Genomic DNA, 26,394 nt, shown 5'->3' with positions numbered 1-26,394 from the left:
TAGACGGTGAGCTTCGTCAACATTCAGCTTCGACGCCAGTTGACTTCGTTAACGGACAGTGCTTTTGTAGACGATTTATTTCGTCGACGGCAGTTTTCCGCTACATCCACGTGATGGCTTTTTACTTTCGCCATTATTCTTCTTGTACAGCACGTAGCCGTATGAGCATGTTTTTTCTTCAGATCAGAATTATGTATTTCTGACAGCAAGACTGCCACGGCCTGTACCATGGCGGGATTACGTCTTCTCTTACAACTGGAGTTCTTTTGCATTCACCTTCGGTGAATATTGGAGGTTTTCTCCTCCTTATGAAGAGAGCGGGGAATCGTTTTCCCCCTTTACCCTCGTCATGGGGAAACAACAGAAACAAGTTTGTTCACTTCCTATCATAGACTTTAGTTAGAAAGAAGGTGTTAAACTCATGCAGGGGCCACACTCTGTGCCGGCGTTTTTTCCACGCCTTGACAAGACATGTGAAGCTCCCCACTATTCAGCTGCTTTTCTAGTCTCTCAGCCTACCCTGACTCAGTCATTACTCAGGCGGCATAGCGATTATCTTGCAAGCCAGAGGGCAGGTATGCCGCCAGATGTGCTCTGACATGTTGTCGCTAGTAGAACTTATTCCAGAATCCTCCAAGCCTCATACATTGAAGATCCTGCAGGAGGGAGAGCGAGAGAGAGAAGTGTATCAGAAATAATACACTGTGCAGCGGACATTGCGTGTACAGGTTTTCGACAGCTCGCAAGAGGGGCAGTCTGGCGAAGACATTTTTGCTTCAATGCTACGTCTTTCGCAAGGAAGTTCAGACTTCAATACTTCACTTGCCTTTTGATTGAGGATCCCTTCTGGCCAGCACACAGATACTGCCCGCACCGTCTGGATACAGAATCGCAGCCTTTTCGTGGTGCCGAGGACATAGAGCCACGTCCTTTTTTCAAGGCAGTTCCATCCAGTATTGGCTCCTACAATCGGAACCAACTGCGTTACTCAAATCAAACGCAGTCACATGGGCAAAGTACCAACAGTTCCTACATAGAAAATCATCGTACAGTCGAGGCAACTCTTCTAAGAAACAATGGATTACATTGAACCCACCTTTATTCACTCCAAAAACATCGGAGGTCTAATATCTCACTTTTATTCCAATTGGTCAAGGGTGACACAGGACCGTTGGGTTTTTAAACGGCATGCCCAAGGGCACACTCTAGAATTTGTCAAATTTCCCTTTTTCTACACCTCCAAAGGGATCTCCACCTTTCTCATCTACGGGAGTCGTTTGCGCAAGTGTCTATATGGATACAAACAGAGACCGTCGGAGTGGTTCCGAATCTCCAACAGCGTTAGGGTTTACTCTCAGTTCCTCCTCATCAAGCAAATCAGGAAAGTAGCGCATGATTTTAGATCTTTGCGCAAACTTTACTAATGTTGTACCTCAAGAAAGTCCTAAAGTTCTTATGCCAGAACGACTTTATACCTACTTTCAACCTCCAAGATGTCTATTTTGATCTGCCAATTCTTCCTAAGCACAGGAAGTGGCTACGCTTTACAATAGGTACAAAACATTTTCAATTAAAGTCCTACCTTTTGGACTTAGGTCGGCTTCACATGTCTTTACGTAGATCCTGGCACCAGTGGCAACCTATCTACGTCTGCAAGGCATACAAATTCTTCATTACTGAGACAACTTTATAACAAGGGCTCGCTCTTATTTACAAGCAGTCCAGCACACCCAGACTTGTCAGTCACTGTTTCAAAACCTGGTTTTCAATAAATCATGACAAGTCCCAACTAGTACTAGCTCCGATATGAACGTTTCTCGGAGCATCAATCCATACAAACCTAGCAAAGGTGTTTGTCTCACACGAACGACGGGCCTGCAGCTCCCACTTGGTGGTTCTTCTACGTACAAAAAGTCTGTTTCAGTAGATCCTCAGTCATTCCTGGCCACAGCCTCCACCTGCATCCCGTTGGTTCCCAACTGTAGATTACACATGGGAAATTGCTAGAGGGGCTAGACAAGAAGTGGTTGCAGGTCTCCAGTTCAATCGATGATCTCATTCTAATCACTCCTCGGATGCAAGAGGCCTTTTTGTTTGATGGGTCCAAGAAAGAAATTTGTAGAAGGTGTGTGCGTTTCCTTCAAGAAGCGCCAAAATTACACAATCACCACAGACGCATCCCTCAAGGGTTGGGGAGCATGTCTTCAAGGGCTGAAGGTCAGCGGGAAATGGAACCCTCAACAAAAGGCTTGGCACATCAATCTGCTAGAGCTAGGTGCCATCTTCTTAGCCCTCAAATCCTTTCGTGCAATCATTCAAGGGGCCACAGTATTGGTTCGCTCAGACTATACTTCAAGTATGCATTACTTAAACAAACAGAGAAGAACGAGGTTGGTTCTTCTATCTCATGAAGCCCAAGAGATATGGGCTTGGCGATGCGACACAGGATCAATCTCTTGGCTGTTCATGTGCTGTGAATTGCAAATGTGTGCGGACACCCTCAGCAGGTCAACGGTGTCCAACAACGAATAGGAACTGCATCAGCCAACAGCGGATCGAATATTCCAGCAGTGGGGTCATCCCGATCTGGACTGCTTTGCGACAAAAAAGAACAGCAAATGCCTGTTTTCTTTGCAAGCTGGCTTCCCCACAGGGACTCGCAAGCGAAGGCATTTTCAATAAACTGGTCTCAAATATATGCTTACGCCTTTCCTCCGATATCGTTGGTTCCGGGAGTTCTCCGGAAGATGAAGAAAGAGCCATGTCGCTTGATTCTCATCGCCCCCAGGTGGCCTCGCCATTACTGGTTCACCAAACTTCTTCTCCTCTCTGAGTGCGATCCAATACAGTTTCGACCAATACCGAATCTCCTCTCCATTCAGAATGGTCAGATTTGCCATCCGGATCCGGCCTCTCTAAAATTAGCAGCTTGGCATTTCTGAGCACCTTGAATTAGCTCATCTGAATATCTTGGCGGATTGTAAGGAGGTACTGGCTTACGCGAGAGCACCTGCTAAAATAAAGACATACAGACTTTAATGTAAAACAATCTGCATTTGGTGTTAATCTGCTGGGGTTCGCCCATTTCCTGCAACGCCGGACCAGATATTACCTTGTTTCTTGCACTTGGCAAGATCAGGCTTATCTCATGCAACGTTGAAGGTCTTTTTGGCAGCCATTTCAAGGTAACGTCAGGATGGGTCCACCTCTCTTTATTCTTCAAGAATACAACAGTTCTTTAGGGACTATTCAGAATCTTTCCTCCTGTACGTCGTCCGCCTCCATCATGGCATTTTAATGTAGTATTAGCGCAGCTCATGCGCCACCCATTTGAGCCAATTCACAGGGTGTATTTCAAATTCCTAACATGAAACATTTCTCTTTTGGTAGCATTAACTTTATCTAGAAGAGTCAGTGATGTTCAAGCTGTCACCGTCAATTCACCTTTCTGACAATTCACGTCCAATTCTGTGGTGCTACGTACAAACCCAAGGTTTATGCCTAAGGTGCCTTCGGTTTTTCACCTGAACGAACCAGTCATCTTAAAGACGTTTTTTCCTAGTCCGCAATCCCCTGCAGGAGAGGGCATTACATACCCTTGACATCAGAAGATGTTTAAAATTCTATTTGCAAAGGACCTCTGCCATTCGCAAATCTGATCAACTGTTTATTGCCTATGGAAAGATACGGCAAGGACAAGCAGTGTCTAAACAAACCATAGCTAGATGGATTTCTGCAGCTATTGACTTTTGCCATCTTCAAGCTGGAAGACATTTACAGACAATTCCAAGAGCTCACTCTGCAAGAGCTGTTTCTTCCTTGACTGCTCTTTTAGCTGGAGTTCCTCGTCAGCAAATCTGCAGAGCAGCGACTTGGTCCAGCAGACATACTTTCACCAGGCATTATTGTTTGGATGCTGCCAGCGAGGCTGATACGTCAGTGGGTCAAACGGTTCTACGCAATCTTTTCAGATAAGATGAGCCTCTGTTTTCCCTCCTCCTCTGTACTGCTTTCCAGACGCTTATTCCATGCCTAAGTTGGGTGCATTCTCATGTGATTGCAAGTTTTTTTCATGCATATATGAATATTGGCATTTTATTATGTGAATGTATATACTTGCTATATACGAACTTATGTTACAAATAGCGTCTTCCAAGCATTATTTCGGTACTGCTATCTACTCTGATTCAGGCATGTGAATCTATGAAAGACACCCTAATACTGGAGAAGAACAATAGTTACTTACCTGTAATCTGTGGTTCTCCAGTATTGGTGTCTTTCATAGATTCACATGCAACCCGCCCACCTCCCCTCTGAGGCTCTTTAGGCTAGGATGTTTTTAGCTTCACTCCTGTGCGAGAAAATCTGAGAGCCTGAGCCTCTGGGGAGAACATTCTAGTGGGTGCTGTCGCCTGATTGGCTGCAGTTTGGTCTATACAAAATGACTAGTATAGTCATGAGTGTGGAAGTTTTTACTCTTGTAGCTTGGGCTACTTTACTTCCTGGTTGGTTATTACCAAGTTTTTCTAAGGATATTATTGCATATTACTGCTTTTTATATACCGTGGGACTCCCACTCCGACCACGGGGAATGATTCAGGCATGTGAATCTATGAAAGACACCAATACTGGAGAACCACAGATTACAGGTAAGTAACTATTGTTCTTAATGTTGCACAATGGTTTCATTTGGATAGAAGTTGATTTTTATTATTAAATAGATCCTCCAACTATGGTATGCCGTTTTCAATTCTGAGTTTGTGCTTTTCCAGACCAAGCACTCTTAAACTATACTACCTACCATTATGGATAACATGTCACTCCTGCACCTTGTAGTCCTCTGGTTTATGTAACATTTCCTATAAGCTGATTTTCACATGTATGATTGATTGTCTCTGTGTAATGTGTGTGATGCAAAGTCGTCTGACACCCTACACTGGTATGAGTGGTGTAATAACTATTTAAATGCATCTGAAAGACAGTGGTTATGGAGACATGAGGAGAACAGTCTAAAGGTGGGTGGTTAGGGAATTCATGTTGAAGGTGGTCACCACCTCTGCCATCGATAGGGAGATGCCAACAAACATTGCCACACTGGGGTCCACCAGCACTAATGCCGGCCCTGAGGCAGTGTCATGAGATGGTTTTGGGGTCCCCGGGCAAAACATTCTTTGGGGCCCCATATTGGAAACAACTTTAAATGTAGTATACATTTTGAGCTAATCCAGGTCCTTAAGGTGCCAAACAATAATTAATTATGATAAACGTTTAGAAATGAGGGCCTCAAAAGCAGAAAAACCTGTAACTACGCACCCGCTATTAGCATTTAATTTACAGGCCCTGCACACATGAAATGCACTTAACTAGAGAGTTAAAAGTAAATTAAATATGCCAATGGGGATTAAACCAATGGTGAAATCAAAAAGTAGTAGGGTGCACACCCTGTTGATAAGATTCAACTTGTAAGTTTGAAGCGTGCTCCTGGGGTATCACCCCCTGACTGGGGTGTCCAAAGAGAAATGTCAAAAGAGCAGCGACACTTGATTAAGTGTTGGCCCCCTGGGCACAGCTATGAACACACCAAGTGTGTTTTAAATCATAATTCAAAAAAATGTATGACCAATATTTTCTGAAAAAGCATCAATCAGTGAACTTTCAGATTGGCAATTTACATAAGTGGGTTATTATTACACCAGAATTAATTAAATGAACATCATCAATAAAGAATCTGAAAGTTCACTGATTGATGCTTTTTCAGAAAATATTGGTCATACATTTTTTTGAATTATGATTTAATACACACTTGGTTCATAGCTGTGCCCAGGGGGCCGACACTTAATCAAGTGTTGCTGCTCTTTATTGAACCAATGGCATTATGTTTAACGGAGAGAACGGTGCGCAGAATCCTAAAACCAGCAAAAACGAGGTTAGAAATGGAGGGGGGCAGGCAAAAGTTGGGGGAAGACCACCCTAAGGCTGTCAGGTTTAACACAGCTATCATACATTGTGCAATGTATCATTTGTAGATAACCCACTTATGTAAATTGCCAAAATGTTCTAATACATTACTCACCCATTAACTCTAGTACACTCACTCTTGCTTGCATACTTTATATTGGTATATTTTCGGCAGTCGTCTGTATATATTTCTTGCAAGAATAGCAATTGCTTACATTGTCACTCCATGGTGTGATACTATAATCTCTTACATTCTAGCCATAAACTGGGGCAAAGATAGAAAGTAATGTCTGGACTGCAAATGTAGACAGTAATAAATGGAGAGCAAATATTAACAACCGTGTATGAAGCTACAGTCTGGTACAACTCACCTGAAAGAAGTTTTCAACATGTTCCCGGGGGGCTTCGTCTTGCATACTTGGATAAGTGTACTTGCCCATCATGTCATAAATGGATTTCATTATATCCATCATTTCCTATGACAGAAAGTAGGTATGGTGGGGAAGGGAAACATAACTTTTTAAAATAAAATTAAGCAATTACAATACATTGGAAACAAGAAATACTGTGTTTCATTTAATATTTGGTGCAAATAATAATTCATCATAGCTGCCGGGGGATGCCTCTGCTCGGTATGTGATAACTAATGAGGTACAATTTTAATTACAACTATAAATACCTTTTTTTGAATGACAAAAATTGTAAAAACAATTACCAAGAAAGTACAAGTAAAATGGGAAAGCAAATAAAAAAGCAGAAAGAAAGATTTAGGATAATAGATAGATTAGGAAGTGTACATACAGGAATGGTAATTTTCAGGTGTGGTAGGATGGTATAAATGAGTACAGATTTCACGGCTGGAAAAAGGTGAAATATTGGTGTAACAGCAAATGGTGAGGAGGTAAGAGAAAAGGAAGGGAAAATATAAGGAGGTCATTTAAAATGTAAACACTCATAAAGGAGTGTTACATTTGATACAAATGTTGCCTAAAAACAAATGATTTAAAAATACATTTACAATACAATACAAGGGTTGCGAAAAGCCATGGTCCTCGAAATCCAGTAATCGTTTAGATCTGATCAAAGAGAACAGGCACCCCAGCATGGCTGCCAGTTAACGATAAAGGTATCTTAAAGCATCATTAATATTCCTAGATTTGGATATGCTTTGTTGTTTTTATTGTTTATGGTAAATAAGTACACCTTTTTGCTATTGTCTTACTCTTTGCTGCGTGCGATGTTAGGAATTTGTTAAGCACACAATTCTAGTTATCGACATTTAGGTCATGCCTCTAGTTATATTGGCCTCGCCCCTGACCAGGTTTGCCACTCCCCTTTTACAACCCCCCCCCTCCCCTGGTTTTTCCATCCCACTTAAAGCCCTGGGTTCAGGTTAGATTTCTGTTGGCAGTCCTCAAGGGGAGATGCTGCTTGGTCTTAATTGTTAAGTGTTGCAGAGTAAGACATTAATGATATCTGAAAGTAGGGCAGATACATTTAAAAGTAATCGTTTTTTAATTTTTTTAATTATTTTCATAGATAACACAGTACAGAAGTCCATCATGAGCTAGTATTACATGGTGCATCCGCAGTATATAGTCAAACACAGTCAGCATTTTCAGTTCATCAATTTGACTGCATCACATCCGTTGTCAAAACCCCACTTAGTAACCATACAGTCTCGTGGTGGATCACATATGTCTCCCCTAAATTTGTTCCAAGCCCCCCAAACTTTACTCCATTTTCGGGGACACCCACGATTAATGAACATCGTTCTTTCGGCCATCATGGCCGCATCCATGTCCCTGCACCATGAAAAGTAATTTTTAAGTGGACTGAGAGCAGGTGAAAGGTTCTTCTAGCCTCTGTTACATGGTCCGATCTGTGAATTCAGAAAATTAGTTGAATGACGGTGCCCTGGACTATCCTGGAGTGTATGCAGGATTGTGTTAAGAAGACTTGCATTTGAGTGACTGTCCAAGCCAAGGCTGAAGTTAATAGAAACACCTGCTACAGTGGCCCTACGAACAAAAGTGAGTCATAGTATTATATTGTTCAAGATGAAAACCTGCAGAAAACCATTCCATACTACAGTGCTTATTTTGGCTTACAAAATCTTGGTAGTGGCTAATATGCAACCTAACTTCTCTCTCGGGACCGGTTGCAACCATTAGTCTAGTAAAGGAGGAAGTTGCATTAGACATTCATTTGAGCTGGTGGTTACCCGTGGGCCCCACCGGCACTCATTTTTGGGGACCAGCACTCATGTTTCCTCATTGGACATTTCTCAAGTGCAAAAGAGAGAAAAACAAACAACGGGGAAAGACAGAAGAATGGAAAGATGGACCAAACATCTAAAAGGTATAATACAGGACCCTGCATGGGTGAGATAAAGGGGCAGGGGTTGTTCGTCAATGGAGCACTGGCATTCATTCCTTTACAAATCACATCCAAACCTTGAGATCAAGGAAACATGCATGTAATAAGATAAAATCGTCATTGTGCCCATCCATTGTACAGCTGGATGCCATCTGCATAGGAGTGGCATCCTATAGTGTATCGATGGATAAGTATGTATATTGGGAACAGAGTTTAAGTAGACTGAGGCACAGGAATTGCTTTTAATGAGAGTGGGCTGTGAGGAGACTATAGTACAGGATCCTTTCCACAAGGAGGATTGGTTGCGAGGAGTCAGGGGAATGAGGTTCCTTTCAATATTAGGCTAACCATGAATGGATTCGAAAGTATTTAAATATTTTACGGCCATATTACATTTATTTTTCTTGTGTACCCTACCAGCTCTGAAATGTGGAAAATTAGGGGCATGAACACGTTTAATGTGCCATTTAGAAAGGAATCCAACTTTGCAATCTCCAATGCAAAAGTGAATAGTACGTTTTTTCCTGGCGATTGTACGCCTAACAACTTCATTTTAGTCACTTCTGATGGATATTCACTCCTGCTTTGCTTTGCTCACATCTGGACCAACAGCACAAGCATTATAATGGTATAGAAGATATACCCCAGTTGTTAGGGATGCACTCAAATGTGGCAGTGAGTCATTTGAGAAAGAGGATGGGGGTGAGGAAAAGATCCAGGAACAAACTAATGTGGCCATATTAGCACATGCAGTGTCTTCAAAGTAGAGCTTCTCTTAAAGTACATCTGGCGTCAGAAAAAGCAAACATACTATGTTAATGTTAGCTGATTATTTGCATAGAAACTTCTGCTTCTGAATGATATCAATCTTTGGACAGCTTTGATCAAGTACTGACAACAAAGTGTTTCTTGATTATCACCTCCAAATATTGTCATTTTTGTCCAACTGCCTTGTGTATGCCGGTTGATACATAAGACACTCATAATGTCAATATGGAAACTACAAAGCCCACATTGCAAAGGGCTTATGGATAAAAGCCAGGATCAGATGAAGGTGTCACATGTGGTTATTCATTTTTGGCCTGGATTTATAAGTCAATCATTTCAGTGACACAGGCCTCTTTTCATTCAGTGTCTGATCTAGAAAATATATTGTTTCATTGTGTGGCAGGTAAATATTATGTAGGAACATAGGAGAAACTGAAACAAGCTAACTTCTCAAGGTGGTTAACAATATTACGTATCCGTCAAGTGTTCTTTTTTTTTTTTAATAATGTTTTTATTGAAAACTACAGGACATTTGGCAATCAAAGGGTACAGGCAAGTGTTCGATTTTTAATGGTTAGAGTTCTTGAGAAAGTGTACATGTGCAAATTCTGCATCTTGATTCGCTGTTGACATGGCTTAGTTTAACACATACCTCTTTAGTAATGCAGCCATCTTTGTTTAAATCATACAGGTTGAAGGCCCAGTTGAGTTTGTCATCTATGCTTCCTCTAAGAATTACAGATAATCCGGCCACAAAATCCTGCCACAGGAATTGAAAGAAACAGTTAGGATTTTCAAACGTTATGGACATCAAACAAAGAGTGGAATGAAGAAGCGTCTGCAAATTTTTATTTATCCATATATCAATCAATCAATCAATCAATTATGGCATTTGTAAAGCACACTACACACCCGCGAGGGTCTCAAGGCACTGGGGGGGAGCGGGGAAGCTGCTACTGTTTGAACAGCCACGTCTTGAGAAGTCTTCTGAAGGTCAAGAGGTCTTTGGTGTGCCGCAGGCGGATGGGGAGGGTGTTCCATGTCTTGGCGGCGAGGCGGGAGAATGATCTGCCGCCGTGATGTTACCATGCACATTCTAAATTTGGGAGCTCTTATTCCCAGCCAAGTTACTGCAAACCCAATATATACCTTCTGCATGTAATTCTTAAACAATCCCGCAGAACTTGTGTCCTAAAAGATATATTTTAGAGTATATTTTGAGTAGTTTAAGCGTTTACAGCAACCTTGCTGTTTACTTCACATAGAATGCTGCCTGTCACGGATTGTATTAAACTGCAGTGTGGTCATCAAGCGGCCATTTTACATGTTATTTTAACACAGACAGTCCACACTTCTGAGCTTGTATTTGAGCTCCTTTGTCCATTTTCCTTTATAAACACCATCACATCTGCGGCACAAATCGAAGACCATTTTTTCTATTGTGCTTTCAATCAACTCCCCATTTCATTATATAACTTTTTTACCTTAAGATGAGTTGTGATATCAGCCCTTTTGTGACATTTTCCATTGCGGGCCGAGTGATGTCACAGTTAGCGCCGTAATCCAGCAAATGGATTTATGCCTGGGTGTGGGTTCGGCAAAACCTGACTCATTTGAGATGTGCGCTTGAAGAAACATAGACTTCCTCGCATTGAAAACTGCTTTATACAGAGATCAATGTGACTAATGAATTATACGGCAACAACATCATTTTTATTCAAAGTGGAACAAATATTTGAATCAATGTCATGTAAGTAGAATATGGTCTGGGAACAGTTAAAATCATTACATATAGATTTCTCATTAAAACATTAACCTAGGTATAACTAGGTATACATAAATGTTCAGTTGAAAAGGTGGTATAGTACGCATTACAGCAATGCGATGCCTTGGTATTAATAAACAGTTATTAGCAGATTCAAAAGTGATTTCTCAATTTAAAGATAGACCATCATATAGTCTTGATGAAAATCCCAGACGAGATTTATCCATGTTTACTGGGTGACAAAGTGATGCATTTCGGAGTATGGTTACACGTGGTAGATGTAATTTTCTTTCCTCTTCTACTATATCTTATCATATTATAGATTTGTATGTTGAACAGGAAACTTTTTTGACACTGATTGAGAAACGATGTTATTTTTATGATGCAAATCATAACTGTGAACCATGAAGAAAGGGACAAATATTTTAAGCTTCACGGTCACCTTAGCATCCATTTATAAATCTCGAGCACAGTTGTAGTACTAAAGTAAATATTTAAGATATTTTTTTTTTAAGTAGAACACTGTTTGAATCCACCTCCCAAACCTATTACTGCACATTGTGTTAGTAGAAAAAAATAATTTGTAATGCAAGCATCCATCTCCACATCTTTAAACTCTCAGCATCTTCCCTTCTAACAGTCATTTTTCCAGACAAGCAAACATTATCAGGCTCCGGGGCAACTCTAGGAAATCCCATGCATTTATGCAAGGGTGCTCATAGTTTTCTTCTAAATAAATGGTCCCTACACTTTAAGTCTGACTACTTGTGTCACAGCACAACCTTAATAGTGATTCAGATGTCTTCAAGCTTTTGTTTCCGTTCCCTACCGTCCCTCTCCTTCCTTTAGCTTAGCTTATCTTTCCTTACCCTACTTTATCTTCCATTCACTTTTAAAATAAACAAAATATTGTTTAGAATTGAAAAATAAAAGATCTCTTCCTTTAAAGAGACACGGGTCTATTGTATAATAACACTATTGAAAAATCATTATGGAGCACTCCTTCTTGTATTAGGTGGGCAGACTCTTTCACAGAAGATCCATTGATGACAGCTCCCACTGGTGCTAAATCTCCACAGAAACCCTTACAATCATTGCTTGCAGATTTGTAGGTTGTTACAAGGCTTTTTCCAGTCAAAATAGATCTCACTCCTTCCATATACTTGTTGTGAGTACCAAATTGGTGTTGTGGAACCAGTGTATCAAGGCACACATCACTAATAACTAGACTTATTTCGTGTTGATCTTCTTGTGGGTGATGTATGCAAGAAACTGATTTGGATGATCTTGAGACCTGTCTCAGTGTGGGAACATCCCTTGGATCCTCCCTCAACCTCATGTACGAAGTCAGTAAGACCCATGACAATGATTGGGGCCCACACTGTTCACTCGGTGGATGTTCACATGACACAAAGTATTCTTATTCTGTATTTTGGTGCTATGTAATTTAAATCTCAGGATTGTGTGAGAATAAGCAACAACCACACTCTTATATTTTGCCTCTGGGATATTCCTTGGCGTCTATCTACAGACCATGAGAAGGCACTCTCACTAGTTTCTTTACTTCATTTAGGAATCCAAACTTCTCTAACATATGTTCTCCTTCAGTCTCCAACTTACACATAACAAGTTCACCTGTAAACTTCCTTTTGAATTGTGAAATTCCTGTTAGAAATGTTAGCACAGAAGAGTACAATTGCCACCATTCTAACTAGCAAATGTCATTCATTTAGCAAATGTGTTAATCATAATATACCTTTTCATATATATATTTCCAAAATATATATACTTTTTAATCTAGACTTAAGGTAATGCATTTTCTAGATTCGTAGTATAGATCTAATTAGGGTCAGGTTTTTTACTCGTTATAGTCATGCATTGGCACATGGATGTAGTGGTCTAAGTACTGTTACAAAACTCCACTACTTGTATTATTAGCATTAGCAATCCCCATGACAATAAGTCAGGAAAGATCGAAGTCAAATTAAAAAAAACTTCCAATAGACTTGAAAACTCAACATAACCAGTTACATCAAGGAAAGCTAGAAAATCTAGGTCCTCAGTCAGGTTCCTGAATTCTTAAGATAACCAGCTTTATTTTGCTGATACATTGTACCATTATTCGGCAGTTATACTGTGGAGCTCGCCAGTGCTTAATTTGTGCCCGTGCTTTCCGGTGCTTAGCACCGGCACTTATTAATCAATTATTAATTGTGGAGCTCACATATGGACTGGCAGGCCTCCTCAAAATTGCACACCAACTTCCACTGCTTCAGATTTGCAATCCGGCTCTATCAGAATTTAAAATATTTTATGTATGCTACTCCTACAAATGGAAAAATGCTACTTTTGTGGGCGTGTTCACTCTTTAAAAAAACTGCTAAAATAAAATAAATAAGGTTCATTAATATAAAAAAAAATCATACTCAAATCCCACTCCTCTCCAAACCGTGCCTCAAGAATGGAAATTCTCACCTCAAAACTGACTGACCCGTTGTGATCGGTGTCGAAGGCATTGAAGAGAAAATGTGCATACATACTGGAATCTGAACACAAAGCAAAAGAGTCATGGTTAGCTTACATTTTACAGCTTCATATACGAGAGTCCATATATAGGTAGCTAGGGTACCTAATTCTGTTTTCCAAATATTGATATTGACTTGAGTTGTGTGTCTTGAGTTGCTTGTTATGTTAGAATAGCAATGTAAGTAAGCAATGTACTGCAACGACCACAAAGTTAATGGATCTAAAACACTGGCTTCAATTTACAAAAAAATGAACTGGGCACATTAAGGGACTTCACGCACCCTTTGAACCCCAAATGTCACACAGGAGAAAGCCATCACGTGACCTTTTCTCAAGAGATATTGTGGAAGAGGAAAATCAAACCTAAATCAAGTATCTTATTCAGAAACTAACTTCAAAACGTCACAGGTAGAAACGAGCGTTAATAAAAAGCTACTGCAACTGGTACAAGAATGCTTAAACTAGCAAAGCTACAAGTATACTGCCTTTCAACAGATAAGTTGTGAACCGTGTTGCATCACAAAGCTAAGGTGCTAAGCAGGACACAGGGACCGCAAGAAGCGGTACAGGGATAACAGCTGCAATCGCATGGCAAGCACCCGAAGGTCAGTTTCGTAGGAGGTAACTTCAGATAACCTACGACATTTTATATAAAATATTATTAAGGACACCGTTTGCTTGTTTCCTTAAAGGTACAAGCAAAAACCTGAGAAGAAATGCAGGCCAGTGTTTCACACTTAAGTGAAACAAAGCAGTAGTAGGTGATCCCTTTCTCCCACTTCACTTCCATATCTCCTGCACACATCTACCCCCTTCTCTCTCTCTCCCGCTCCTTTTCTGTCCTCCTCTCACATACACTGTCTCTCACACGCACACTCTAATCTCACTCTCTTTTGGACCCCTACATGCAACCTCACATCCCTTTTCCTACTCTCTCGCTCACACATCCTATCTCCAAAAGAAATAAAGGGTGTTTATTTAGGCTTGCTTGCCTCCTCAGGTCCCAGGGGTCCCGTCTGACTGACTTATCAAACCTGGCCCCAGTCTCCTCACACCCCCCCCCTCCGGCTCCCACCCAGCAGGCACTGCACTCATTCAACAGTTTAATTGGAAGTGTGGGGTCTGCAACTAAACCAATCCCTATGTGGTTGTTCATGCAGGATAGTTGCTTGTTGTAGGCCTGCACTGTCAATCACACTGTGAGTGTTTTCCAGTACAAGATATATTTACTCCAGAGGGGCCAACCCACTGGATACCCTGATCCTCTCTTGGTAGATCCTGGTCCCATTCCCTGGAAACAGCCTGGCCAGTGCAGGATAAGGAAAGTAGGTCAGAACAGAGGAAAGCAGCGAAGAACAACACGCGTCAATGCTGGCAGAGCCAAATGTCACCCGTAACAATAGTACTCAGTTTTACCTTGCATACGACTGGACCGGCTGGTTACTTTACATTGGTCCCATTCAATATTACTAAACATGTACACTGAATGACAATGAGGTTCCATTCGCTCCAATGTTAACACGCATTAGCAAAGCCATTTGGTCTGGCTTTGGTAAACTAATGCAATGGTTACTTTATATTTTAGTTTCAATTATAAGGCTATCTGAAGAAAAGAAAAAAAGAAAAATTGCACCCTAAATGAAGCTACCATATGCTTGTAATTCAAAATGTACATATCAAAAAATGAAGAATTGCATATAATTTTAATAGAATATTATGGGTGATTTTTAGGAGTCAGGTGTACTTAGATCAGGTACAGAGCCCCTTATGTAGTTTTAATTTACATCACAGGAAGCTATGATTCTTATAGGTGCAAAGAACATGTACTCTTGCCATTGAATTGCTGTAATATATTTTAAACACAAAAGGATGGCAAAAGAAAATAAAGAATGAATGCAATGGCAAAGTAAAGTACTGGTCCACTTGTTCTCACACTGAAGTTAAATTCTTTTTAGGTGGATGTGCACAAACAAGTAGGCAAAATTAAGTCAGTCACAGTGCGCAACACCCAATCGCTGACGATGGCTGGCCCACTGCCCGCACTATGTTGTTTGGCATGGTGGGTGGAAAGAACCTGTAAATGACAGTTAAAGGGACCAATGTAGCGAGAAAGCTGATACAAACCCCCTTTTGGTATGCATATATGTATTTTTCATGCATGATTTTGTATTACATGAGGCTGGCTAAACTAACTAAAGCTGTTTCTAGTCCATGAGTAAAAGTGCATACTCAAGAAGACGATATGCAATATGACCTCATGGCCTATGCTGTCAAAGTAGCAATTCATTATTACATATCAAATAATATTTTTTTTTTAGGAGCGTTTATTTTGTTGGAATGGTTCAAAGAATGTTACAATGTGTCTGGGTTTAATGTTTGGAAAAAAGTATCCAATAATCTGCAATGCATGTCTCCCTATCTTAAACAAATACTCACCTCCTTGGGGAAAGAACTGGGAGTAAATCTGTTTAAAGTTGTCTTCATTAACAATGCCACTTGGACACTCCTGTCGAAACAAATGGAAAACAGATTACATCCTTCAAAGAGATAACAAGCATTGGCAATGCCAATAGGCCTTGCTTTAAAGAAATGTGAATGGTAATGCCAAGCACTACAAGTAGAGAGCATGGGAATGGATGTGCATTTGCGTGGAAGCAAAGAACTGTAGAATAACACTGGTTAGGTTAAAAGGCCAGGTAACATTTGCACTGTCCACAAATGAATCTGCTGAAACTCACTTCATTGTTATCCTCCAATTTCAAATTCTTTCACATTTACAGAAGAATATAAAATTTTCAATTTTCATGTTGCCTTTTTATATATATAGTGAATTGCACTGCTATTTGAACAATAAAACGCCATCACAGCATTACAAACCAGCTATTTGCAGTTGTTCGTTTCTCTTCCCGGTGCCGGAAGCACCTTGAGTGGTAACTGGATATATATACATATATATATATATATATACACACTATTAATCTGTTAATCTTATTTAATTTTCTAAGCAGTCATTGACCCCATGAGTAGGCTTTGTGAACACAAGGTCCCCAGCCCAACGGTTAAGAATCACTACTCTAGGGAGTTTCAGACATGGAGTATGGAGTATGAACCTGCCCAAATTTACGCCATGGGAGACAGGGTTTTTTTTTGTGGGTTCATGCAATATCATGTAATATATAACATTATAGTGGTGAGTCAAAATGAGTCCAATACATTACAAAAGGTTGTACCATATGCACCTCTTAAGACAACGTTCTCACACCATGCTTGAAAAAAAGGGTCATTATCCCAATTTGCAGAATGACGGTGGCCATTTTTATTTTGCAAACGACATACAGTGAGAGATAGTCTAATAATTCAATTTTGAGACATTTTACAATGAATATTTATGACGCTGGAGGAGTAAGCAGTCTAGATTGTGACTTAGTATGATGGACTGCTCACTAGTGTGCACGCTGTTGTGGTGCTTAGAAAAGACAGGTTGAGCCTTTTTGAATGAGTTTGCAACACATTTTCTGCTAAGCACGTGGCCTATCTCATAAAAGATATGCAGATAAACATTTGCAAGAACACATTTTTACAAACTCTTTATTGCAAACAATATTTTAACCGATTTGCATTGAGAGGTGAATCCTGTGCTAATATGTTTTTTTCAAAGGTGTCTTCCTTGATGTATACTGATTTGTTAGAAGGGGAATACTTTTCAAACAGCAGCCTAAAGATGTGGAGTTTGCTAAATGAATTTGAAAGTTATGTGTTTTCAAACATAAAATTTGCAAAGATTTCTATGCACATATGTTTAAATCGTGAAGTCTTTCCGTATGCAAGTTTTTTTTTTATTCAGACACTTCTAACTACGGAAAATCAGTGCTTTGTAAACAAACATTCACCTATTGGCTTTGCAAAAGTCATATTCTGTTATTTGCAAATTATTTGTTTGAGTACAACATTTCTCAAACCTTATTGAAATATTAATTTTTTCAGTCTTTGTAACCCATGGTTCATGATTTTAAATAATTTCCCGCTGAATCTTTAAGTTTTCTATGCGGTTTTTTATTGCATTATTTCATACACCACTGCTGGTCATACAACAGAAAATTATATCTGGTAAAAATTATCATTTATGGCTATATGTGCACATTGTCAAATTAATTCACCTTCTAAGATTATGTGAAAGGAGCCACATCTTGGCTCAATTTAATACCCCTGTGTTCTTAGTGAATTGTTTTATCCACATCTCAGTCATGGGCCAATGTCATGTTGATTAGGGGGCTGATTTGTAGGACAACTTATGTTGTATCAGATTGTGTTTCTTCACACTTATGAATCACCTGTGTCACATTTCCTACTGTGAACATTGGCATAAATGTACATTTCTGCCTGTACATCTGTGATTGTGTAGGAGAATGTGAGCATTTTCCGCAAACTGCAATTATCCACGGCAAGCAAGTGCAAACAAGATCTGTACTTGTGCAATTTCTCAGCATATTAACCATAAACTCTTTTAGTAGAGTGTAAGCTGCTCTCCAGAACAGTTGCAAAGGGCTTTTATACACACAATATCTTGGAAAGTCTTGGAAATGTTTATTTCTAGTCTTTGCATGATGCCACAAGCATGACAAACCATCCTGTGATAATGGCATTCTTTTCATTCTGCTAAAGCTCTATACTCACATTCTTAAAACCTCGGTAAAGAACCTGCAGTTCCTTTTTGGTGAATTTGCTTTGTTCTTGTAGTTGCTCCAACCCCTCGGGACGATGGCATACCGTGGAAAGCTCAAACTCATCCTCCACGCTATCTGCAAGAACCAAACCAAAAACAGCACATTAATGTCAGCACATGAAAGAGGACGACCTTACATTGACATTTCTGATTACGTCTAGCACCAATGCATGGACGCCGATTCACAAGAGTGCAGCGAAAGGGATACTTTTACCCAGAAGTCATTGCAACCTGCCCTAGCGCTTCATCAGTCCCCTATTTCCTGTGGAGGAGGGCTAGGGATGTTGCAACTAGGAGAGCTACAGAAAGCCACAAGGACCCTTACAGCCTGCTTATCTTCTATTCTTGCCTCTGCCTTCTCGACCCCTGAAGGCAGGGGTTGCTAGAGGCGTGCTACCCTTGGCAATCACAATTGATGCCCATGCACTGACGTTCCCATTTTGGCCAATAAAAAGTAACGCTGAGTTGATTTATTTTCATAGACACGACAAGAGAACAAGACAAATCATGTCGTAAGGACTTATTTTTAATTTTTTTCATCTTTATTTATAAGTCAGCAATAGGTTTGTTACAATCACTGTTTACATGTCTTGTAAACTTATTTAAGTTTGTTGGAGTAGAACATCTGCCAAAAGTGGCGTATGCCTTGCTCACTGCATTTATAGTGCCACTGACATCAACACACTCTCCCTGTTGTAGACAGAACAACTGCCACTTTTTGAACAACATATCACATCTGTCTAACGCTGTTATGTTATGGTATGTGATGGTATGTGAATTTGTAGAGAGTGGTTAATCAACCCTAAATCATGGCTCTAAGTAACTCAGAGTACACAAAGTATACAATGAAATACACCTCCAACCTCTCTGTTCATGCACATATTAAACACGGATCACTGACATAACCTCGACAGACCGAATATCGACTGGACAAAATATCGATGACTAATTATCGACAACAAAATTATCGATTTACTATACTTACACAACAAACATCAAAAATATCGACTACACAATATCGACTACTAAAAACAACGACTACAACAATATCGACTCACAACATTATCGATTTCTAAAACACCGATTATTAAATATTTATATAACAACAGTCAAAATATCGATTACAAAACATAGATAGCAAATTTATCGATTGTAAAAACATCGCCATTAATACATCCTAGAATAAATGACTTTATTATTTAATAATTAAGTCATACTGATCATAAAAAATCAGATTTAGTTAATATAAATAGATGACATATATTATATATTTTCATAACATTTACAACACACAATAAATACTAACATACATTTTATAATACATAAACAATGTTTCGACCTTCTACACATTTCTTACAACTAATTATATATATTCCTCCACTTTACAAATATCAAAATAACATTACCTAGAACATTACCTATACAAAATAAATCCTTACACATTCAATAAACGTTAATTGGCGTCACCCATATAAGGAAAGCAATTAGCATAACAGAGAAAAAAATTCAAATCCACAAATAAAAACAGACTATCCATTTAAACAACCAATCCTATTTCTGAAACAATTAACCTAATACTATATAAATGAAATAATAAGTAACTAAAAACGCAGTATACATCTCCTAAGTAAAGGAAGACGAAACTCTGCTGGATTTCTGGAAGAAAACTGATGGACTTCAACAGAAAGAGACCTACACATATCTAAAGTAAGTACTACTACATTATTAGTCAGCGAAAATGTAACTCTCAAAGCTCACACCTATATTTTAAAGCAAAATACATCAAATATATCTTTTTTTTTTAGCACTCATCCTACAGACGAAAAAAAAACCAGAAGGCCTACACAACACCTGGACATCAAAAGTTACATATAAAAAAGTAAGTATATATTAGAAATGTAAATTCGAGAATTAATAGATAGGTAACTAAATCTAAACTAGCAAAAAACGTCGAACAAATTATCATAAATAGTAATACAATATTTCTACACATTTTCTCAACTTCCACAGGTACAAAAAGATATACACAGAAAATAACAGTTTCAAGAACATCAACAGCTGAAAATAACGACTTGAAAGCATCAAAACATTTACAGGTAAAATAAAAATGTATGAAACTGTATAATGTGATTAGAACATTATTTTTTCTTAAAAAATATTTACATTCTCTTTTAATTACCTCCTAGCACTACAATACTATCATGACTGAAGGAGCTAAATTCATTTATTCACAAAAAGGGAAAATGCTTCTTTGTTACATGGGATATGTCTACACTCAAGAGAAACAAAAAGATTTGAAAGTGTTTTGGAAGTGTACGAAATATTATGCCAACAAATGTTATGGTAGAGCTATAACTCAGGAAACTACTGTTACTTATACTAAAGAACATAATCACCCACCCAATGTAACAGAAATAGAGATTAGACAAATGCTAGATTCCCTTAAAGAAGCTAGTACTAGCACTGATCAACCAACAACTGCTATTCTGAAACACCATTTAAGTGTACTTCCCCAACATGCTTCTAGCCAATTACCATCTATAGAATCCCTTAAAAGAACAGTAGCTAGACAAAAAAGAGCAACATGCACTACTCCTCCCACACCAAAAACTTTAGAAGAAGTCCAAATTCCCCCTGAACTCTCTGTAACTCACAATAAAGAAAATTTTATACTCTATGACAACAAATCTAAAGATAAAAGAATTATAGTGTTTGCCACAGCAAACAACATGACAAAACTTACCCAATGCCAAACTTGGATGATGGACGGTACTTTTTCTGTATGCCCCAAACCTTTTTATCAATTATACACCATCCATGGTCATTTCCAAAATGCAAATATTCCATTCCTTTATGCCCTTCTACCAAACAAACAGCAAACTACCTATCAAGAAATACTAACTGAAGTCAAGCAACATACTAACAACTATTTTCCACAAAAAATTATCATTGACTTTGAAAAAGCTATGATAAACAGCATCCTTAAAACATACCCACACACAGCAATACAAGGTTGCTATTACCACTTTAATCAATGTATCTGGCGACATCTACAAAAATCAACCTTGAGTATCCAATACGCCACTGATAGCACATTTGCTTATCAAATAAAAAAACTCATCGCCCTAGCCTATGTTCCACTAACAGATGTAACTGAGCACTATAACTTATTAATAGACAGCCCCTACTATAAAAGAAACGAAGATAAACTAAGCCCTATGCTTGACTACTTCGAAGACACATGGGTAGGAAGGCTACACAGATCAGGCCATAGAAGACAACCCAAATACCAAATAGCTTGGTGGAATGTCTACCTTAGCACACTAAATAAGGAAGCAAAAACAAACAATGCAGTTGAAGGATGGCACAATGCCTTCCAAGCAACTACAGGCCGAGGAACGCCTACCCTTCACAAATTAATACAATCCTTACAAAAAGAACAAAGTTACCTGGAGCTCCGAATGGAGCAATCAGTAACTTTGATCGGACCTAAACTCACCAAAGAAACTAAAAAAATGTATAACACACTCCAAAGTCAAGTTACCCTCTATCCAACTAGCAAAGGACTAGAATATCTATCAATGATTGCCAAAACTATTCTTTAAAACATTACATAACTATACACGTAAAACTAAACATATTTTTCCTAAAATCCTTCATTATAATATGTAACAAATTGCAATTAAATTATCAAATACATAATATTAACATATATAAAATGTATTTAGATAATGTATTTACAAAATGTTACATACAATGTAAGTAAAGCAAAATTTAAAACAGTTTTCCCACCCATTAAAATTCCAGAAAATACTTACATTTCTGATGCAGCTTCAAACGTAATCCAATTCCAAGCAATCCATAGGACACCATTCCAAAAACCCATACAATCCATGGAAGCCCAAAAAAAAATGCAAAAATACAAGCAAATCCATAGCGACTCCTTTCCACTTCAGTAGACACCAGATACCATAGAAAACCCGAAAATCCGTAATGGCGAAAAATAAACGCTCCAAGAAAATGTAAAAACCCAAAAAATAGTGTGCAAAAATAAGAGTATATAATACTCGTTACACAGCTCTGATCAAAAAAGAAGGGAGTCCTCCAAAACAGCGAAACGCGACGATAACCTAGAAAAAATAAATAACATACCCACCCACATAAAAACACCCATACATATATAAAAACACATATTTATACATCAAACATATTATCTTAGTAACATTTAAACATATTACCTCACCTCACACACCTACAACAAAAACGCGGTAAAAATCCAATATCGTACACTCTACCTAACACCGAACACACAATCTTCTCTAATTAACTCTACCTACATAAACATAAACACAGCACACATACACTAGCAATAAGTTCAGAAACTTATAAAACACAATTAAAACAAACTTACCCTCTCTAACGCGAAGCAGCACCCAACCGCGATCTGTTGAAGCACCAAATACGCCTAAGTAACATTACGCGGTTAAAAAGTAGTCCCTGTATACAGCTAAATGCTATTTAATTTCTATATTCCAACACTTAAAAAAATACACAGAGTATTATATTAAGTGTAAATATTTATTTAAAGTGTATAAAATTATTTCATAAATATTCATAAGTTTGAAATAATTATTCAACTGTTATGTTATAGTTAAAAAATTATTTTATGATTTATAAATACATTTAGTAAATAATGTATATGTAAAAATAAATTGCATATATAAGTTTGTTACAAGAAATGTTTTTTTTAAATTTGCAAATATTATGTAAAACATTATGTATGTATATAATAAATGTTTTTGGTGTTTATTTATTTAAAAATGAATATTATAAATATGTTCAATATTCATAATAATTATTTCCAAAAATATAACATGACTTGGTAAAAAACAAAAATGTTACTATTACAAAAAAATGTACATATTTTTCAATGACAATATATTCAATGTGTATCTGAATAAATATTTTGTTATTAAATAAAAAGTACATATTACCAATTTGTTTCAGAAACTATTTAAATGTTAATATATGTAAAATATAATAAAATTATGTTAATATAATTTATGTTAAAAACATATATATGTACTTCATATTTTTGTTATGTTAATAAAAACATTGAATGAAAAATTTTGAATATAAATAAAAAATTAATCTCTACTTACAAATAAATTTTTATATGTGAATAAACAATTTTTCATTTATTGCATTTAACCCTGTCTATGTTTCCTTCTTTATTATTGTATATAAATATTATTTGCATATTAAATAATCTATTTAAAAATGCCTTATAAATTTAAATATTTTTAAAAATGTATTAATATTTAAAGTCCTACAATACCAATAATTGTGTTTAATGTATATTAATAGAAATATTTTATATAAAATATATTAAAAAGTAACTAATTTAATAGACATTTAAATTTACCATATTTTTACCCTGTATCCCTCTAACCTAAAACCCCAAACTGACCCAGAGCCCTAAAAACACCCCTTTACCCACAAACTAAAAACTGACCCAGAACCCACAAAATACCCCTTTAGCCACAAACTGAAAACTGACCCTGACCCCTAACAATACCCCTTTACCCAAATACTGAAAACTGACCCTGACCCCTAAAAATACCCCTTTACCCACTAACTGACAACTGACCCTGACCCCTAAAAATACCCCTTTACCCACTAACTGAAAACTGACCCTGAGCCCTAAAAATACCCCTTTACCCAAAAACTGAAAACTGACCCTGACCTCTAAAAATACCCCTTTACCCACAAACTAAAAACTGACCCTGACCCCTAAAAATACCCCTTTACCCCAAAACTGAAAACTGACCCTGACCTCTAAAAATACCCCTTTACCCACAAACTGAAAACTGACCCTGCAACCAAAAAAATACCCTTTACCCTAATACCGAAAACTGACCCTTAACCCTAAAAATACCCCTTTACCCAAAAACTGAAAACTGAACCTGACCTCTAAAAATACCCCTTTACCCACAAACTGAAAACTGACCCTGCAACCAAAAAAATACCCTTTACCCAAATACTGAAAACTGACCCTTAACCCTAAAAATACACCTTTACCCACTAACTGAAAACTGACCCTGACCCCTAAAAATACCCCTTTACCCACTAACTGAAAACTGACCCTGACCCCTACAAATACCCCTTTACCCACTAACTGAAAACTGACCCTGACCCCTAAAAATACCCCTTTACCCAAAAACTGAAAACTGACCCTGACCCCTAAAAAACACCTTTATCCACAAACTGAAAACTGACTCTGAAAGAAAAAAATTACCCTTTACCCAAATACTGAAAACTGACCCTGAATCCTACAAATACCCCTTTACCCACTAACTGAAAACTGACCCTGACCCCTAAAAATACCCCTTTACCCACTAACTGAAAACTGACCCTGACCCCTACAAATACCCCTTTACCAAAAAACTGACAACTGACTCTGCACACAACATATACCCCTTAATACCCAAACAGAAAACTAACCCAGAACACTAAACCGACCTCTTTCCCCAAATACAAAATAATATATATATGAGAATATCTATAATTATATATATATATATGTTATATATATCTTTATATATCTAATTATAAATATATTATATATATGTAATTAAATGTAATTATACAATTATATTTCATATATATATTTTTTATATTTAATTATTATAATATTAGTTATATCTATTTATATCTATATAATTAACATATTTTATTTATTTAACAATTATTTCATTATTAATACCAATTAATTAATTAACATATCTCATTACTTATAATTAATTTACTTCCCACCCTATATCCCTATTACCACACAACCCACTACATAACATAAAAAAGTGAGATGTAACATAATTAACTATAATTGCATTAATTTAAAGAAATTTACAATTACATAATATATAATTAACATATTTAATTTAATTTACTAATATTTAATTATTCATACCAATTACTTAATTAACATAATTAATTACTTACAATTAAATTACTTCCCACCCTATTCCCCTATAATCCCACAACCCACTACATATCCTAAAAAAGTTAGATTTTACATATTCAACAATAATTCAATTTTTTTAAATAAATTAACAATTAAATTATATATAATTAACATATTTAATATAATTAACAATTATTTACTTATTCTTACCAATTAATTAATTAACAGATTTAATTACTTACTATTAAATTACTTCCCACCCTAATCCCCTATAATCCCACAACCCGCTACATGACAAAAATGATTTAAATAAGCATAATTATCAAATAAGCAATTAAAATTACATATTTACCATTTACATATTATATATTTAATTAAATAGTAATTTAACAATTAATTACATATTAATACCAATAATTATATTTACATATTTAATTAATTAATACCAATTAATATATTTACATATTTAATTAATTAATACCAATTAATATATTTACATATTTAATTAATTAATACCAATTAATATATTTACATAATTAATTAATTATATTTAAAATACTTCCCACCCTATTCCCCTAAAAACCCACTACCCGCTCCTAGAAATTATTATAGTAATATAATTTTTTTTTTATTTATTAATTATTTTTAACATTAATTCTATATAAATAAATAAATAAAATTAATACTTTTTAACACAAAATGCTATTATAAAACATTAAAACAGTGTACATTGAACTATTACATATTATATATATACATATTAAAATTCGATATCATGAGAGTCGATATTGTGACAGTCGATAACACAACTTTCGATATTTTTAAACTAATAAACATATCGATATTTTTTACTAACGATATTACTTACTCGATATTTTTTATGTCGATATTTTTTACATACATAACAATCGATAAAAAATAAATCGATATTACTTACCTCGATATTAATGCCATCTCGATATTCTCTAGTCGATATTATGTCCAGTCGAAATAAATGACTCGATATTAAGACTGTACACCATTAAACACATTCCCAACTAATGTTAAAATAAGTTAACATTTGCAAACGGTTGTGTCTGAAAGTAAAACAATTATACTTTTGCAAGTCACATTCGTACCTATGGTCAGACATGAAAGTCATGTGGAATTTACTTGATTTTACCAAAGGAAACAAGTTAAAACTGATTGTCCTTTTAAGGTGCTGGTATGTTGCAGCCAAAGTGAGGGATACACAGATAGCTATATCCTCATGCTTGACTCTGATAACTCTAAAGGATAGTTCACCTCTACCTTTTAAAAAGATCACCAGCC

The 26,394-nt window shown here is 37.0% G+C and overlaps 1 protein-coding gene across 1 annotated transcript in view; it reads right to left on the bottom strand.

Annotated features, from left to right (window-relative positions):
- KCNIP2 (potassium voltage-gated channel interacting protein 2) overlaps positions 1-26,394 on the bottom strand; it is a 113,652-nt gene that overhangs the window by 18,091 nt on the left and 69,167 nt on the right. The window contains exons 2-6 of the mRNA XM_078641157.1: positions 18,071-18,195; positions 15,833-15,902; positions 13,346-13,416; positions 9,758-9,865; positions 6,330-6,434 (exon numbers count right to left, since the gene is read on the bottom strand). Coding sequence (XP_078497283.1) covers positions 6,330-6,434; positions 9,758-9,865; positions 13,346-13,416; positions 15,833-15,902; positions 18,071-18,195 — 479 coding nt within the window. The remainder of the gene's footprint in view (positions 1-6,329; positions 6,435-9,757; positions 9,866-13,345; positions 13,417-15,832; positions 15,903-18,070; positions 18,196-26,394) is intronic.

This window comes from Lissotriton helveticus, chromosome 5_1 (assembly GCF_964261635.1).
Source record: "Lissotriton helveticus chromosome 5_1, aLisHel1.1, whole genome shotgun sequence".
NCBI classification, from domain to species: domain Eukaryota; kingdom Metazoa; phylum Chordata; class Amphibia; order Caudata; family Salamandridae; genus Lissotriton; species Lissotriton helveticus.
This window is presented reverse-complemented; position numbering and strand designations above follow the sequence as displayed.